Source organism: Struthio camelus, chromosome 1, assembly GCF_040807025.1.
Source record: "Struthio camelus isolate bStrCam1 chromosome 1, bStrCam1.hap1, whole genome shotgun sequence".
NCBI classification, from domain to species: Eukaryota; Metazoa; Chordata; class Aves; order Struthioniformes; family Struthionidae; genus Struthio; species Struthio camelus.
In genome coordinates, this window is record NC_090942.1 from 215,637,389 (window position 1) to 215,657,718 (window position 20,330).

At 36.7% G+C, this 20,330-nt stretch overlaps 1 protein-coding gene across 3 annotated transcripts in view; it reads right to left on the reverse strand.

Moving 5' to 3' along the window:
- TMEM135 (transmembrane protein 135) overlaps positions 1–20,330 on the reverse strand; it is a 186,688-nt gene that overhangs the window by 48,497 nt on the left and 117,861 nt on the right. For all 3 annotated transcript variants that reach the window (XM_068930540.1, XM_068930538.1, XM_068930541.1), the window contains one exon: positions 15,990–16,036. In XM_068930540.1, coding sequence (XP_068786641.1) covers positions 15,990–16,036 — 47 coding nt within the window. The remainder of the gene's footprint in view (positions 1–15,989; positions 16,037–20,330) is intronic.

Here is a 20,330-nt window from a genome sequence, read left to right on the forward strand (position 1 = left end):
ATCCAAACTTAGCAGATAAGGCTGACTGGACCTAATTGTTCAATAACTTCATTAAGAACCTGAATAATGACTTAAGAGTTGGTTTTTATTAAATTTGTCGATGAAATCAAGCATCCAGGGAAGATAAAATCCTTCCACTCTGATAGTAGACTCAGTATTCAGTTTTTTCAGCCAGCTTTAGAACCACTTTGTAGGTTTTTCTTCTACAGCACACTTCAAGAGCTTACTTACGAGACCGTCACATAAGAAGGGGTCTAAAGACTTTCTGAAGCTAAGATATGTGATATCCACTATTACTTCTGAATCAATAAAGACTGTCATCCTCACAGAAGGAAGTTAGATTGGCTTGACACAATTTATTTGATAAATATCTATGTAGGCTGTTACTCAACCCCTTGTTTCTCCTAAGTGTCTATAAAGAGTTCATTTGAGTAACCATCCCAGAATGTTTTGGCATTTGCATGATCCTGGGCCAAATGCTTGTTTAATTAATTGCTTCAATGACATCATTTAGATATATTTTCATTTAAATTGGTACACAAAATATCTTTCTTACAGTATACTGACACAGCAGAGTACTACTAAATGAAATTCCTAATGGATTCTTTCCACTATGAAAAATATAGTTTCTAACCTTAAATATATTAGTTCTTTCTCTTTAAAGCAAAATAGTAAAACAGTGACTATGACTCATAAAATTTACTGTTTATTCAGGTTTTCCTCACTTATATAAATCTCTTGTTCATACTATAAGCAAAATTCAAGCTTTCTAAAAAATCAATTGAAAATTCAACATTACATTTTTTAAATCGGTTTCACCTGATGATTAGACTAAAGGTTTGGTATTAATGTTAATAAGAGCACAGTCTGATTCTAAATTAGTTTGATATTACATTAATCTCATTTGGTTAGTTTAGGGCAATAATTATTTTGGCTAAAAAATACCACCAGAAAACTTTTCTCAATATGTTTTCTAGTCAATACATCAAGTACATGAAAGAGAATAAAGAATGTCTCATTCTTCACAATGATGGAAACGGCCCGTAAAGTCTCAGTTTCACAGCAGAGGCTAGTTTTATGCTGTAGTTTCTTTTTCTGTGAAATTGAGACTTTATGAACTAAAGCATGTCTGTGAAAATCATCTATGACATAATTTATACTCTTCTAAAAAAACAGTGACTAAGTAGAAGGTAGAACGAAGAAGAATGATGTAATTCAATGTTTATAAAGTACAAGACATTTGACAGGCTTAAAATTATGTCCAGGATACAATATTTGATACCATTATCCATTAGTATGTTTTCCCTGATATTTTATCTCAGGGCCAAAAGCCAAAAGAAAGACCACAAACATCTAACCACAAAGTAGCTCTTATTTTCCTATTCTAGTCAGCAATTAGCTCATAGGAACAGAATTCCAAGTATGTCCAGCCTATAGTTAAAAATATGCTTGTTTCTAAAATGAAATATAAATGTCATATGTTGAAAATCGTATTTTAAAGATTGTCCTCTAGAAAATTAGACTAGGAATATATTGAAGTTGCACAGTGGTTACACACAAAATATCTAATTGTGTACAACTCTTACATAAAGACACTATTAATTTTATGAATAAGTACCAAAATACACAGATTTTAATGTAATGTAATGTTATTGCCTTCTGCCTTTCGTGAAGTGGAGATTTTCTGCCCTGACTGCTACCAAATCAGAAACAGGTGATCAGTATGAGTTACCAGTTTAGGACTTGTAGTTCATGATCAAGATGGTGTCTGCAAGAACTGTATCTCTTTTTTTTTTTTTTTTTTTCACCCTGTAGTTATTTCTCAAGGAAGACAGAGAAACTACAGCTCAGTCTGTCTACAAAGAACTGTAACAGTCAAATAAGCACAGGTAGCATTCATACGACAGGCTGGGGTTTCTGAAATCTAATCCTTTCACTATCTTATCCTTTATTTCTTAGCATGACTCTGTTTTCCTAGATGCATTTTTCAAATAATCAGATTATTCTTCACAGTTTCATAGCTGCTGCCCAGAGGGATCTCTTCTTTCTTTAATGTCAGAAGAATTTTGTTTTTCTAAATTAAATAAGTAACTACATATATATTCCTCGGCTCAGCAAAACTAGGTAACTATTTTTAATAGAGCAGCAGCAAAAACAGGAAGAAAAGACAGGAAATGGGAAAAAGAAATTAAGGCAAGGAGTCAAGAGAGTAAAGAAAACAAAAGAAGTAAGAGTAAAAGCATTAAATCAACTTCACTTTCACCATATCACAGAAGCATTTTGTAATTAGTATTTATATGCTAATCCTAATTAGCCTATATAATTCTTCAGGAAAACATTGTATAGAGTAACTACAAGAAGTATTTAAAAAAACTCCTTTTCTTTCAGTCTGTCCATTGTTTAGCTCCCTTCTTTCTTTTCTCCCCTTCTTTTTTGAAATTGGTTAAAAAGTAAAATACTAAGAAACTAAAATTCATGTTCTCACTCTCTCAAAAAGCCAAAATGTAATAAAAGGATCAGATTCTGCTGAAAAAGAAAATAAAAAAATCTACCGTGCTACTGTTTATTTGGCTTAAAACTGTATGTTATTATACAGCTACTTTTACCCTACTTCCTATGTTAACTCTCTTACAGCAATTCTGTATCATGTCCCAGTTTCTAATGGTGAATTATGTCCTGTAAGAGGAATACAAGAAAGACAGCCTTGTGATTTAAGAACTGGACTGGGAGTCTATGGCTCAAAAGCATTGTTACCACAGATTTCCTATCTGACCTTCAGCATATTACCTAACTTTTCTGCCTTAGTACTCCATCCATAAAATGAACATAGTACCCCAAATATATGTGAAAGGATAAATCAGTTAATTGCCAAATATATAGAAAACATATGAGCGAGAAAGAAAGTTTATAGAAAAATAATTTTAAATTAAGGCCAAAAAACTAACTTTCTATAGTGTTTGGCAATTAATCACAAACTTAGACAGAATACATCTTACACTTTTGAAATCATGCAAAAATCAAATCTAATCCTTACGCCCTATGAATGGATCCTTACAGCTACAGGATTAAAGCAGCCGGAAGTCTTGTCTGTGCTACCCTCCCACTTTGAGACCTTGACACTTTAATGCCAGGATCAAAGAGCGAAATCAGATCTGTGAAGCTCAATTGCTTTCTCATCATCTGACTTGTAATATCAGCCTTGTTCTGAGCGGTGCCTTAGGAGTGCCGAAGCACATGGGCAACGTACCGCGCTGTTAGGGATCACATCCCGGCCGCACGCAATCCAAGGCAGCGGGGACACGGGGGTCTCTAGCAGCCACAAGCAGTTTATTCTCAAAGCCTGAGAAACAGAAGCTACTCCCTCTCTTTCCTTTTGCATTTAAGGATGACAGCGACATGATAAACAGCCAAAGCCGAGACACACCAATATGCCAGCAGGACAAAAGGCCTTTGTGATTGACAGAGGAAACCTAAAAAAGGGGAGGAGACGCATTCTTTTTCTTCCTTTGGGGATGGCTCTCTGGACAGAGACGCCTGAAATTTTAGACCTCAAAAGCTTCTGCCATTCCTACCAGCTCACCTTGCAGGTAAACACCTTTCCGGTTCATTGAGTCACCATCAATGTATCTGAAAGAGAATCTCCACTGAAAAGTGATAATGGTGGAAAAGTACTCCCTATTGTACAGCTATAATTTTTGCCATGCTTGTCTGTAGGCAATGAACTTCCTCTCTTGAGGGGTATGTGCAATTGGATCCAACTACATGTAAAAGTATTCTGTTAAAAATGGACAAGATCTACTGCTGGAAGGAACACGTTTAAATAAATTCCTAGGAGTATACTTAACGTATGTCTGAAAGTGACCAAATATGGAAATTAAATCCAATCTACACAGAAATTAAATTCAATCTCTTCATACTATAGTCAAAAGCTAGTATTTTCTATGAAAGAATAAACTTATTTATTTAGCAAGGGCAATGAACTATTCACGTGAACTAGTGTGTCTTTTTAACTCCTAAAGAAACTAATTATTTCCGTGAAGAATATTTAGTTACATTTTTAATAGTAAATGTACATACTACAATCACTATTTCAGTTGGTTTGTATCATGCAAATTGGTACATGTGGCTATGGAAACACATGTAATACCTTCATCAAAAAGTATTCCTTTGTTCCCATTTCCTGGTAAATCTTATGCAGTATTGAAGCTCTTAATCCACAGCAAACAAAAAGACACCTGAGTTTAGTGCAAAACTGGTTTTGTTCCTGTTTAAAGGCAGAGAAGCCCAGGGTAACAGAAGTCACTGATTTTCACTATTGGATTATCTCCTGACTTTTGAAAAGAATATTACTAAGGAATGGATGCATCGACATATCTCAATATGAAAAGCTGCAACTGCAAAGGAACAGATTTGAGAAAGCTAGGAGAGACTGCACTTGGATTCCATCACTCATTGCTAATCGAGAAAGGCTATTGTAAAGCCTTTCTACACACTGTAGGATCAGGAACAGCGTAAGTAAAAACTAGTGGATATCCTACAACAGCCTAACTTCAGATTATACAATTAAGGTTCTTCCTTTGGATCTAATCTAATGCTAACTTATACCTTCAAGAACAGTGATGGCTATGTGAACTAGCTTGAAGATGAGAAGATCATACATCAATAAAATAGCTGCCCACCTATTCATTCCACTATCACCGTCTCAACGTGAAGGACAAAGTGAAAAATAATACAGAGTGGGACTGGAAAATCTCCTTTAACAACAACAACAAATGTAGTTCAAAGGATTCAAGGCGGTATCCCTCTTTTCAAAAAAAGCCAAAAGGACAGCACTCACCTTTATTCTGGGGATATCATTTGAGTGCAATTAAGGCTTAGGTAATTCTTAGGTATATGAAAAAACAGTCAAAGCAGCAGAGCTCTGCAAGAGCATCTTTCTCTACTAGATTAGGGGAAAAAAAGTAAAAATGAGCTGGCAAATTGCAAATTAGGTACTTGGATGATCCAATATGGCTTTAAATGAATACTCTCTCTAAAGAGCTTTATTAAAATAAAATATACAAAGCTGAACTACAGCATTACCAATGCATGCATCCATACTCTCCCAATATCACTCCTTTATTTACATTTTGTTCATTGCTCTTGGAAAATCCGTCCTGCTCGGTCTCTTACTCCTTTTTTGCGTATGTCATCCTCTCTCTCTCTTCCTCATGTTTCTTCCTTTCTTCTCTGGTAAAGCAGCATATCTCATAATGAAGGCAGGTAAAGGGGAAGGAGCTAATTTTGGCACTCAGCGTAGCACATCAGGCACCCTAAAGTCTATACAGAGTCAAAGGAGTGAGAGAGCGATTCAAAGAAGCTATAGAACAACAAAAGCACTTGAGAAGAGTGCCTCGCTATGCACCCTGCACACAGCTTAGCAAGACCATCCTCTTAACCTAGGTGGGACCTAACCCTGTCCCCTTCCCTTGGTTTCAACCACAACTGTCAACAAGTGACTGTGACACAGGAAAAATGCTACCCGTAATCAGTGAGACTTTTATTTCCTCCGGTAATTATGGTGCTGATACTTAATACTTGAAGGGCATGCAATAAACTCTGACTCCGCTTCCCTATCCTTTCGGTCACTTTTCAGGAGAAACGTTACAGTTACCTTCTGAGAAAGAGGAAGGGAGAGACTGGGAGGAAGGCTCAGCTCTGCAGGATATTGGGACTGAGGTAAAGGTCGCTCCTAAATGTGAATTTTTACTTTCTCCTTCTAAAAGACGCTTCTCTCGTTCCAAAACTTACTATCAAAGGCAGTGTTTGAGATCTGAGTTATTTACTGTAAACAACTACACTACAGATATTTGTATTTATTTATCCCTTTGAATGCTTAAAACTTACAGCACAGGCTGTATGTAGAGACATGCATTCTGTAACCTCTTATAAGTGATCTTTTTGGCCTTCTTGATGCTGTTTGGCGTGGTATGACAGCCATAAAATAACTGACATTAAAATTAGGAGTACAAGAAATACTTAAAAGAAGATGGGACATGCATCTCCACTGAAGAAACTAAATATCACAGATATCAAGCAGATAAAAATCATGATCAAAAAGGTAAAAGTGTTTTTTCTCTTAGTGTATTTTCAAGAAAACAGTCTGGTAACTCCTGATGTCTTAAGACCAAAACAAGCATGCACTAATATTTTAAACCCACAATCATACATATTCAGAAGGGAAATATGACTATTAAACATGTTACAACATTTGAACCCTTTAAGCCTATTACATTACTATCACTCTACTGTCTCCTGAAAATTTTTAAGGTATTAAAAGAAAAGCTTATTAAATTGAAAATTGTCTCTAAAAAGTCTCTAAAAAGAATGTAAAATTTGTTTTATACTTTGCATTTGTAAAGTTTTTTACCTTATATTACTGTACAAATTAAATTTATTTTAAATTTGGAGGAAGGATTTCAAATATTTCATGTTAATTTTTCAACTTAGGAAACTGTTTTGTGATATGACATCTGTTTCCTGTCAGTCTCAACACAGGAATCTGGTTAAATATATCCGTATTTCATTCTCCCCTTCCTTTATACCCTTTCATGAAGTAGAAGGGTAATAAAAGTCATAGAGGCAGATTCATTAGAAAAATCATCTTCCTCCATGATCTCTTAGCATTTCACAAATGCTAAATGCTTACCCTGCCTCCTTACAGTTCTTTTAATATGATTTTTAGGTAACTAAGTAAAAACACTGTAAAAACACTGGCCTAGATTCATTCCATCTAGATTTAGGCAATAAAGCTTTGTGCACATTCACCTAGGCTCCCTATATCATGGACACATCCAAAACAGTGATTTTTTAAGCTTGTTAATGTCATTATTTCTTCATTCCTTCTTGCACTACCTAAAACAGGTGAGAAATGGTAATTTGCACTTGCAAGTGTAAGAAAAGAAACAGAAAAACTGGGATTTGCTTGTCCTCACAGATTTCCTACAGCAGCCATCACAGACGATTCAAAGGAAGGTCCAAGTACATCACGAGGAGAGGCTCCCAAACCAACTGAAGATGTCCACCTTAACCCAGCTGGCATGTGAACAGATGAGGCATTGGGAACTGCAACTTTGTGCCCTAGCATATATTTTCTTTGTAAGAATTAAACCCTTCTTACCTCTCTGGAAAACATATCGCCTCAAGTTTTTGCACTTAAAAATTAGGCTTAAAACATATCTTTACTCTATCTTTTTCGAGATACAGGTGGGTATACATTTTATATTAGGGACATCAGTCTTCCACCGTGGTGAATCAGCAGAGAGCTAAGATCATAGTTCTGCAAAACTCTGGAACAACTTCTCTTCCAACCAAAAACAAAATCACAGTAATATTACATGGCATTATATGCTGCTTTAAAGGCAGGTTGGGGGCGGGGGGAGAAAAGGTGAAATTTGGTGGAAGTCTGGTCACAGATTATGACAGAGAGAGAGAATGAACATGCTCCATGCAAATGAAGAAGGTGAAATACTTTATCAAGATTTATTCTATTGCTTATATAAGCATAAAGTAAGATTATCTCACATTTTAAAATATATTTGTGTTTGAAGTAAGCATATGCAACTCTAAATCCCATGTTCAGCCAAAGTATCTGCCAGCCTGCAACCTTATCTTCTTATCTACAAATTACTATTGCAATACCATGCTTTACTTTTGCACACACTAAATAAAGTTAACTGATATTTATTTCTAAACTGGCATTTCTTAAAAGACTCCACATTTTCATCGCTCCATCAGATCTTCTAAAATACATTAGAAATCACTTTTCATGGAAGTTACAGATAAAATGGTTTAAATCATTAATTTTGAGCTATTTATATAATGATAGTAAGGACAGTAAATATTTATTTTTGTGTGTGTGTGTGTGTGTGTGTGTGTGTGTGTGTGTGTGTGTGTGTATACATACAAACATGGGGAAATTATCTATCTTTAAAAAAAAATTATTACCTAATAAACCAGTATTAAAGTGTTTTAATGTAATCTTGCAATTTTATAGCTTTTTATCTTCTCATTATCTAATGTACCAAAAATTAGAAAATATAAGAACTATTAAAAATAATCTTTATAAGAAAGAGAAGCAGTATTTGATATAAATTCCTCATAATATAAACTCCAAGCAGTTTTAGCTTGCTCATATTATAGTGAAAAACAAAGTAGAATTAAAAAGTAAAAATATTTTTTCAGGTATTTGCATCTATACAGAAGGGAGCTTAGCTGATTCAATGAACGAGAGACTGACAGAGCACTGGTGCGAGATATTTTTTAAAAGAAAATAAAGGCACTTTGAAATATCCCATCAAAAATACTTAATAAATTACAGGATATACGTTCCGCTGAGAAAGAGGAGTAAATAGCTGTAATTTAGAGGGCTAGAGTTTCATTAATGAGATAGCATAAAGGGCTCTGCAAACAAAAGGACCTTTCTTAAAGGTTTTCAGTGAATTTATGCACGTTTCAATATTCTATATTAACAATAGCATATGACTGCATCTCAATTTTTAGATGCACTTGTATTTTTAGTTATTAATTTTTTATCAATATGTAATATAAATTATTATAAAAATTAAAAGATTAAAAGCTTTCTGCTCTGAAGTATGCAAAGACTAGGTTACGAAAAACATCACGTTATGCTTTGTGGAATCATAGCAACAATTTCTGCCTGTCTGAAATAAACGTTTCAGAAAATAACATTTAAAAAAGTATCTCTACAGAAGGGACTTTATACTCAGTCAATCATCAGAAACATCTTACTTCCCATAACAGCTAGTTTCAGACTTCTACACGGAGCCTTGTATTTCCTTTCTAGCATTTAGAGCAGATGAATTAAGACATGTCTATGGTAAACCGGTAGTACATAGTCTAAAGATTAATTGCTATAGCAACTAGTGCAATAGTCTAACAACACACATGCACACAAATTGCTGGATTTTCTAGGTTTATGCGGACAGGATTTACATCTAGCTGTTCATTTATTAGAAAGAGACTGAAAGTTTTGTGGATTTCTTCAAACATATAAAAAAGCACAGACATTGCATCCTCTTGCAATGGTACGCTCATCCACAAAAAACCACTGCTTAACATCCAAAATAAAATTGTTACTAAAACAACATTTATTGAATTATATTTAATAAACATTTTTTCACATATCACGAGTCCTCTTGCTTATTCATTTTAATCTCTCCTGTTACTCTCCAGAGGTATTCTTGACACCCACTACCATGAATTATTCCAACTGAAATGATATGAAATCATGCTACAATCAGAATCTTTCCACCCTCAACCTTATTGCATGCATTTTTTTGAAGAGAAGAAATAAAAGAAATAAATAGAAGCATACTTCTGTTCCAGTATATTTTTAAGACATGATGCATTTTAAAACAAACCATACAGGATAAGATATGATTCTCAAGTAAGACTATTTTGGAGTAACCAGCAGGTATTAAGTCCCAATGGAGTTTAATGACACGTGAAAATTAATTCCTAACTAGATGGGAATGGTGCCCTCCCCATACATGATTATCTATGTGATATCAACTGTGATATCAATAACAATTTTGATATCTGTGTTAGATAAATATAATGATAGATTGCTCTTTATAAATTACTGTGCATTACAGTAATACAAAAATGAGCGGTGCATAATTTCATCACTTTCAGTAGAACCAAGTATGGAGGTATAAACTGGCAGAAAAATACCATAAAAGGAGGACTGAAGAAAAAATACGACACCAAAATATGTCTCCTCTGTCTGTAAATATAGCATTTCTGCTTATAAACCTATCATCTGTGTTTCAGCTGCTTTTTCCAAGCACATTTTTCTATTTTTTGTCCTGTCTTAGGACATCACCATTTTTCCTTCCTTGTGTCACTCCTTCCTTCTTTTTCCTGTCTTTTCCTTTCTATAATGCTCTTCTGAATTTACCTTTCTCTCTGACTCCCTTCTCACTTTAACTATTCCTGGAGTAATTCTTGTTTTTCTCTTCTACTGTTTCCAGTTCTGTAACCTCACTGTTTTACTCTGAGATTTAGTCCCCTCCCCCCCCACCTTTTTCTTTCTTGTAGCCATGTGCCAGATGCAATAGTCCAAAAGTCTTTTGAGGAAACTTCAATAAAAAATACTGACACTGCTTGGTGAAGCTTTTAACTAGTGTACAATACCTGCCTTAGGGAAGGGCTAGGAGGATAAGGAGGTTGGAAGAGAGGAAGGACCATTTTTGTGACCAGAAAATTTTAGCAATGAGATCTGTTTATTTCCTAATGCCCTCGGAAAGTCTTTACCACCTTCTTGAGTACACAACTGTTTTGATGACTTTTTGTTTGCTTTTCTAAGAACAATAACTAAATCTTGAAACATATATTGCCTTACAATTCCTTTCCTGTATTTGGGGCTGAAGAGTACTCAGGGCTGTACCAAGACTGCCGTTTTGGGTGAGGCATGTCGTGGGTGACAGCTGGACCCTGCACCTACTGTTGCTCCCTTCTCACCCTGCCATGAAGGGGCGCAGAAAGACCACTGGGCCTGACCCTTACCGCAACTTGTTTGGCAAAGCAGGTCTCCAGCCACCAATGGAGGAGTGGCTGGATCAGAAGTAATAACTAGCAAAGAAAAGGTAAATCAGGGGCTTCTCTTTGCCTTCCCATGTAATAGGAGGACAAAGCCATCTCAAGAGAGTATTCATGCTACATCTGATGATTCATTCTACAAATTCCTCTTACAGATGACAGGAAGACTACGTCGATATTCCCATTTTCTTAGTAATAAACTCCCCAGATGTCTTGCACAGTATTCTGAACCTTTTTGCCTCTTTGGAGGCAGAAGCCAGACATACGAGTGTTGGCAGTCAGAGAGAACCATCAGCAAGTTGCAACTGCTTGTTCAAAGGACCATTATGGAATGTGTTTTGCAAAATAATTCAGGATACATGTTATAATAAGATACTGAGAAACTGCATTATACTACAAAAAAATATTTAAATGAAGTGAGAACTTCCCTATTCTTCCATAGACCAAGATTCATGTATCTGTTACAGTGATATTTCCTACTAGCGTGTATCAAGGGAGAAGCATGATCACGTTATGGGTAACGATCCTCCTGAAAACTACACAGAACAAAAATAGCGGTTATTGTCAGGTAACCCCGTAACCACAAGAAAGTTAGAGGTACAGCAAAGGCAACCAGAAAGAGTGACCGGGGCAGGCTTTGCTTTTAAGTTCAGAGATCTTAACAAACTCGGTAAGACGATTCATACAAACTTACATTAAATTACATGAAAAAATAAAGAATATTTTACAGTTTAACTCGCTGCATCATTTTACTTCTGAGCATCAGTCATATTTTGACAGCACAGAGGTATACTTACATTAAGTCTCTTTGTAGGAAGCTTTTAAACGTCAAGTTACACCATTTACACGTTAGGATTTTCTCATTAATTATTAAAGAGATACGTATGATTTTGGTGACCACGTTTGCTACTGCTTTCAAGCACCTTTCTGGATATTTTGGTAGTGAGGGAAAAAAAGGCCAAAAAGCTATCCTAGAAATAGAGTTGTTTCAAGATAAAGCAAAGAAGGGGTTTCTGTTTGTTTTTCAGGTCAGTAAATGATTTTAGCAGTATACAGCTTTTTATAGTCAATGGGAAAATATTCTGCACAGCTAAGCAGATTTGGCTTTGAATAAGGTGCTTTTCTGAGACTGTTCTGAAAGCACTGTAATTCTAACACTATCTTACGCCAGTTAGATCTGTTTATGATTAAGAAAAGGCTGAAGTAATTTTGAGTCATTACGTTACACTGAAATGCAGTTTCATGACTATCCCAATTCTTTTCTATTTTAGACGACAACAAAGATAGGAAGACTCTCTGCCCCAGGACTCTGTTTAGTTTCATAAAGTATGCCTCTGAGAGCAGTCCAAAACCTTTATCTAAAGAGATCAATGAAGAATTCATATATTGGATAAGACAATGACCAACTCAGAGTCCCAGTTCAGACAACGGGACAGCAATTCTGTGGACTGCTTGAATGACTTCTCTGTTGTCTCCCTTCTCATTGAGTAGCTGTTCTTTTATTATATTTCAATGACTAGAAATTGTGGGAGAACTGTTTTATGTGTGTGGCAGAGGCGTCACATTTCTCCCTATTCTAATTTACAGAGTTGCCCCTGACCCCCTGGATCGCTCATGGGCTCTCTGTCATTGCTTCGCCTATCTGACCCCACTCCACACATTCTACAAAATGTAGTGATTTCCACAGCGCAGAGCTGTAATTTGGGAAATTTTTTTTTAGGAGCATCTCTCATTTTGCACTCAAAAAACACAGGGTTACTCTTCTCCAAAGACTTTAACGGCCACTGTCAAGGACAGCTTTTTCCATTAAATATTTCATAATATGACAACTGTTAACGTGAATCAAACAGTGGAAGAAATTCAGGAAGTCAGCTAGTCCATTCCTTGCCCTAAGTGAAAATATCCACGTTATCCAAAACCTGTTCTTACGGATCTCAAATGATAGACAATCCGTAACCCTGTTAGGAAGTCTTTTCCACTGGTTCCTTCTTATTCTTAAAATTTTCTTACTCAGAATCTAAGTGAATTCACACCTGCTGCCATTCTGTCTTATAACAAGAAACGTCTTGTTCTGTTATTCCTTGTCCTCTCTATCACAGCCAGAACGAATTACTCCCATCCTCTTTACAGCAGTCTTAACGTAATACCTTGCTAGCTCTCACCCTGTTTATATATCCTGTTATTGTGTTTCCCTTTTTTGCAGCAATTTGAAAATATTGTCTTCAGCTAGCAGTTTACAATTACTACTCTTAAATATTTTTTAAGAGAAATGCTTCCTAATCAGTGGCTTCCCCATAGCTGCATACGTCTATAACTTCAAACTTGTCATTTTTGAACAGCTTTGTATTTTTTTTCAGCTCATATCTCCAGTTAGTATCTATCTGAATTCCAATTCCATTCTTCAAAGTAACTGCAGTCCCACCCAGCAGTTATATGCACACAGGTAATAAACATTTACCCTATTGTTATTGTGTTAGGGAAAAAAAAAGGTCATTATGTAAAAACGACCTCAGCCAAGGTCCCAAGTAGGTGCTCGTCAACCCAGTCCTCTGCCTTTGACAGTGTAACTCTGTAGCCCTGTAATATGATATTGCTACGGCTAATAACAGGCTGTAAGCTTTGAATCACTTTTGCAAGGACTGAGGCTCGTTATGCCGGCTTCGTCTGAAATTTTCATTCACCTGCCTGTACCTCTGTTGTACCTGGTTGAGCTGTGACAGTAATTTCTAATTGACCAGGTGTCTATGGCTAATTTGTTTTACTTCTCTTTATCTTTGCATGGTACAACCATGGTTTTACATAGACATCAGTAACAAGCAATTATTCAGTGTACAATGAAATATTTAAAACGCTAACACAATGACGTAGTATAGAGAAATGCAGGCCTGGTACGATAGCAGAGACCTTGAGAAAGAGCACAGAGGAGTACAGGCACGGGATGATAAGAGATGCACAGGCTGGCACTGTTATAACCCCCTTGGCTATAAACAACTCACTAATGGTCAGTTTAAAAATGCAGAGCTGGAACGGGACAAAACTGGTTTTAAGGGCAACATAGAAATAGTATCTAAATATAAAAGTGCCTATATAGTGCACCATATATAGAAAACTAGGATGTAATTGCATAGGATGTAAGCTGGAGCTGTAGACCAATGAAGACAGACAAAGGAATAAACGTTTGTGAGCAAACATATAAAAATGGATCCTGGGGGGCAGAAAGGAGAAATCATCAACAAGAACACGATGTTCCTCCCGGCAAAGAACTCAAAATGCTGACAACTCACTGTAACATCCCCTCACCGCCAACACCAGAGTGAAATCACCAACCCGAGGGCCCAGAGGAGCAGTGGAAGGGTGAGCATAACACAGAAAAAGGGGTAGAAACTAAAAAGTGTATGTGTGTCACAGTTGTAATTGTACTATTATTTGAACCTTTCTCTGTATATTATTCCAACCGCATTATTATTCTTTGTCTGCAATAATTAAATCTAGACTAATGAAGATTCTTGAATTAGACTTCTAAGATTTCCATTATAAAACTAATAAATTGTTGGCTTTATATGTATGCATGTATATATACATGTATATATACCTTATATATATACACACACACACACATATATATGTGTGTTTCCCCTTCGTCCATAAGCAAGATTTTGACTGTAGGAACATTCAACCACTGAAAGCAATTCTGTCAGACTATTATCTAGGCAGTTCTGTGCTTATCCAATGGTATTTTCACCTAGACAATGCATCTCTGATGTATTTATGAGAATGTCATATGAATCACTGTGAAGAACTTTGTATCACAATACTCATTACGCTCAGAAAAAAGGAAAATAAATTGGTCTGGCTTAATTATTTTTTGATAGATCTATTCTGACTTATTCACCTTACTGTTTTTGTCTAACTTTACAAAAAATATTTATTCCAGTATTTTTTTTCCGAGAATTAAAGAAAGACTAATGGACCTATAATTACCTAGTTCTGTATTTTAATTTCTCTGTTATGACACTAGTGAGAAAGGAAGTAAACATTCCTGCAGATTGCTCAACAATCTTGGCATGGAGGGACTAATTTTAGAAGAGAGAAAGTGGTTTGGAATCCATTCAGCTGTCAGCTTCACATTGTCAGGTTGGTAAGGAATTCGCCAAATATTTCTGGGCTCTGGTCAGTTCTCATTTAACTTATTGCATTGTTTTTAAAACACCGGTTCGCCACCAAAGATATAAACAGGAGACAATTAGCTTCATCCAAAATTATACAGTATTTATAACTTTGACCAGCATTTTACTGTTTTTGTTTCTTCTTCTTTTTCTTCTAAAGCAGCATTCATATAGACAGGTGTCTAATATCAAAATTACAAGCAAAATTCTCAGAACCTGTCATGCCATAATTCTGGATAGTAGTACAAAATAAAACAAAGAGAAGATTGCCAATATAAGGGTCTTAATGGGTGGCTGATGAAAGAAAGAATGCTTTTTAGAAGCTTTTGAAATAATATCATTCCCCCATCCACAGACTGTTCTTGGCCAATACTCCTAAGAAATTCCAAAGTGATGGAATTATGAAAAAATAAGTTAAAGCTTCTCAAGTTTTGCAATTAACAGGGGATCACACAGCTTGCAGAACCATAGATGGCTACACGCCACAGAAATCTACCACAGAAAATTCTAAGTCAAAGGGCTGTAGTTAGAGGTTACACTAACAAGCAACCAAGCAACCATCCAACTACAGTTATAACAAAATAATTTTGAGGATCTGGTATTTAAAAGGGAAGCAGTGAAGAGTTAAATATCTTTGTTATATATTTCGTTCAGACTGTGAGAAAAAAGTTTTAAATCTGTGTCTACTCAAACCCCCCAACTGTTTATTTTAAAAAATGAACATAACTGATAAATTGTGAAAAAGTATGTGAAACAAGTTTAGTTTAAAATGAAAAGAAGGCAGGCACACCTGCATATCAAATATTTGATATAATTTAAGCCTAGGAAATCTCATTTTCCTATTCCCCTGAATTTACACCGAAAAATCAAATGTTATCTCCTGGGCAGTAAACTATTTAAGAACTTACACAGACATTAGAGATTCCCACCGCTTTCATGCCGTGTAACGTTAGATATCCAGGGTCCAAATTATGAGGTGAAAGGAAGCTCCTTAAATTATCGGTAGACCCTCCAGGAGATTTAAAGCATTCAACTCCGCATTTCCCTTTTTAATGTTCACAGCATTCAATTTCTAATGCCATAGAAACACTCTACTCAATTTGGAAGGCCTGAACCAAGAATACATACAAGTTTTCATAAGAATACCAAAGTCAAGTAGGCTATTAGAAATGCTGTTTAAAATAATCTTTATGAACATAAACATATACACCAGCAACATACCTGAAAAAGAACATGAACAGAGCAGCTGTGATGCAGAACAAAAGGACCTATAAGAAGGAGAAAAAGTATTATTATCTAAAAAGTCGCACTGGTATTGTACATTCTGGATCATGAAGATTTTACAACTGCTCAATACAAGTTAGACTTTATTTTCTATGCCTGATAAGGCAAAAATTCAATCTTCAAAAAAGATTCTCATTGATTCTTTGGGTCGACCCTGCATAAGTTAATAAAAACATGAAATCAAAATCTGGGTAGTGGGATCATGAACACAGCAAGGTTACTATTTTACATAGTCCAGAATTCTCTTTTTTCCCCATAGAAAGTTACACATTCCCCATGAGTAATGTATTTTTAAATATAAAAAGTAATAACATAAGTAAAATACAAATCAATGGAAATATGTCAAGTTTGCATAAAGTAAAGATTAGATGTGGATGACTGTGGAAGAAGCGAACCTTAAACACCTTTTCTCTCACCTTCCTTTTGATTTATTCAAACATATTTTATTTGGTTCAGATATACTTTGATTTTGTTTGATTCACACTTGTATTTATTCAAATGTGAAAAGCAGTGTATTTAAGACACCTATGCAGACAGCTGCTCCTGTTTAGCTGCTTCCAGGCAAGTTGGAAAGCAGACAGCTCCATTCCCAACAGGAGTATCCTTTCTGCTCAGCTCGCCTCAGTGGAGTCACGAAACTCACTTGGAATAGTCCGCTCGTGCGCTGGGTGAACAACGTGGCTCTACAAGAGTCAGTGAGTCAATTCAGCAGCTCCCCACCACTGGAGGGGAAATGTCTCCCCCCTTTCCCCCACTCCTTATGCTCCCAGCTCAATGCTCTTACCTCCTCCTCACCACCCCCCTCAGCGTCCTCACAAATGCTGCAGAAAGCTGACTTGGGAGAGTGTCCTGACAACGCAGTGAGATACGGCGAACACTGGAAGGGCACAAAAGCACCAGAGCAGGCCCAGGCAGAAACGAAGGGGAGGACCTCAGTGCCAGGAGCACAGAAAGGGGTGAAGGAGGATGAAGACTTTCCCCTTGAGAGGGCAACAAGTCATTATACTAACCCGGCTGCCGGTACAATTGCAGGCAGCATCCACATACAGTCTATTCAGGATCAACTAACCTGTGCTTTAAAATTATAATCTGCCTTAATCCACGCTTACTTTGCCAGATAAAGCTTGAGAAAGAAAATACTGCTTCATTCTAGAGATGTTGTTTCATTCTAGAGACAATGGCCCATATTCATACCAAAACTTACAAGAAAACAGTTACAGACTACTTGTAAGTCTTCCAAAAAACACTAATATTCATCTTCAAGAGTCTGAGAAGTTTGAACATGATAGGATGTAGATGACTTAAACAAGTGAAAAGCAAGGAAATGTTGGCAGAAGTGCATATTTGAAGGTTATAAACACATGCAGACCAACAGATGAGCTTAGTGCATGTTGATACAGATCCAAAAGTGTGATAAAAACTTGAACAGGGAAAGTTTCATTGGAAAAAAAAACTCCTTCAATGAGACCACTTTGCCTTCCAAAGTCCTCAGGCATGTGACTTAAAATTAGGCCAGGTGAGACATTACAACATTTACTGTTTAAGCTATCTATTGTTTTTTATTCCTTTTCTTTCACACTAGTATATGTTTAAAAATCACAGTTTATTATTCTGCAGCAAAAATGCGAACATCTGAAATCACTTTATATGAAATCATTAGGGTAAAGTGAGGACAATGATATATTTCACTTCAGACAAGAAGTGAAAGCAGACTTAAATTTAAACTTGAGTTCTACCCAAAAGGATCTGCCCTAACCCTCCACAGTTCAAAACACATTTAATCATTCAAAAAACAATTGTCACTTCTCTTGATGACATTTTTGGAGGACAGGAGGGACAAGAAGTCCTGACAGCTTTGACAGCTCCAATTTCTCAATGATATTGAGAAATAATTTATATATAACATAAATATCATTTCTCAATTATATTGAGAAATAAGTAAGAAATGGCAAAGAAGCAGTTTCTTGAAAAAAGTTTGCCTTTGTCTACTAAAAGTACTTTCTGTACAAAATACTCTCTCTTGCTTTCTCTTCTTTTCTTTCTTTATCCTTTTTAAGTAAGTTTGATAGCAATACCTAAAATACTCAAGTAAATAGAGGATGGGACAATAACTTCCATGACAAAAAAAAAAAAAAAAAGAGAGACAGAAAAACAACGCTAATAATTACTTTGGATAAACTATGATGACTATGATAGTAGGGAAACAAAGAAGTGAAAGTAAAGTACTGATTCATTTCTTAATGGGAAAGCAGAACCTATCCAAAAAGATTAAAAAGAGCTCAAATATTCAGTATCTAGTTATCTAGTTTGCTTTTGATCTTCACAATAAAAGAAAAATTGTGGTTAAATAAAGGGAAGGGGAAGGGGGGACGAGGAAAGGGGGAAGGGGGAAGTTAAGTCTGAATCACAGAATCAGGTTGGAGGGGACCTACAGAGGTATATTAGCCCAACCGCCTGCTCAAAGCAAGTCCAGTTGGAGCAGACTGCTCAGTGGTCCTGACCAGTTGAATTTTGAGCATTTCCAAGGATGAAGACTCTGCGATCTGGAAGGATGAGCGCAGAAAAGAACAATTAAATGACATTCCTATAAATAATTAGAGAATCAGAGAATTGTTGAGGTTAGAAGAGGCCTCTTGGACCACTGCCCAAAGCAGTGTCAACTAGAATGGTTGCCCACAGCCATGTCCAGTTTGGTTTTGAGTATCTACCTCACTGGGCAAACTGTTCCAGTGCCTGACCACCTTCAAAGTAAAAAAAAGTTTTTTTTTTTTTCTGTACAATTTCTTGTGTCTTATTTTGCGCCCATTGCCTCCTGTCCTCTTGCTGGGCACCACTGCAAAGAGTCTGGATTCACCTTCTTTATTCCCTCCCATCACGTTTTTACATACAGTGCTAAAATCCTCCCTGAGCCTTCTCTCCTCCAGGCTAAACAGCTCTCTCAGCCACTCCTCAAATGTTAGATCCTCTATTCCCTTAACCATCTTTGTGGCATTCCAGTAGCTCCCTGTATCCTTTGGACAGGGGGGCCCAGCACTGGACACAGCACTTCAGATGTCATCTCATCAGGGCGAAGCAGAGAGGCAAGATCACTTCTCTCGACCTGCCAGCAACACTCCTCCTAATGCAGAAAATGGAGGCTCTTGGCCATCTGGGACACAAGGGCGCATTGCTGGCTCATGTTCACCTTGGTGCACACCAAAACCCCCAGATCCTTTTCTCCTGAGCTGCTTTCCATCCAGTCGGCCCACGATCTCTACTGGTGCCCGGGGGTATTCCTCCCCAAGGGCAGGACTTGGCGTTTCCCTTTGTTCAGCTTCATGAGGTTCCTGTCAGTCCGTTCTCCAGCCTGTCGAGGTCCTTCTGAACGACAGCACAACCATCCAGTGCATCAAAGAGTTCTCCCAGCTTTGTATCGTCTGCAAACTTGCTGAAAGTGCAGCCTGTCCACTCATCCAGGTCACTAAGGAAGATATTACTGGCCCCAGTATTGACTCCTGGGGTACATCACTGCTGTCCAGGTGGAATGTATGCTGCTGACCACAACCCTTTGAGTCTGTCCGTTCAGCCCCGCCAGCTTTCAATCCACCTCACCATCAACCTATCAGTTTGTCTATAATCTGCATGCTATTTGGCAAAATCTTAGTGTTTAATCTTAAAGTACTTAAAGAAGTTGCTGAATCAGCCTCCATAGTTACCAGCTGTCTTCCAAAACTTAACATGCTCTTTGAGAAAAATAAGACGTTGAAGACCTTGGCTAGATGGATAAGAACAAACTGGTATCTAGCTTTGTAAATGAGAAGTCCATGGCATATTAGATAATCAGCCTGTCTAATATCCAAAACTGTCCTAAAATAAATTATTTGAAAGACTCAGTTTATAAACATCTAGATAACAACACGATAAGAAACAACCAACCCAGCCAACAAATTACTCAAAACTATTCCCATTTTCTTCTTTGACAGACGCAGGGAAAGCAGATGGTGTAATTCACCTGAACTTTAATGCATCTTTACGGCAATCTCATATGCTAATTAAGAAAGTAGGCACAGAGCTGGCTGAAAAACAGCACAAGAGAAAGCTCTATCCGTTAGCAGTTCGTTATCAAACTACAAACACATTTTAACTGAGGTCACGGAAGAGGCTTCTCTAATATTGTCTTTTCAGTAATGATTCTAATTATGGAATGCAGAATATGCTATAAAATTTACTGAAATCCTTTAGAGGTTAGGTCTGCATGCAAAATGATCAAATTGCCCAAAGTCAACAAGATACAACTCA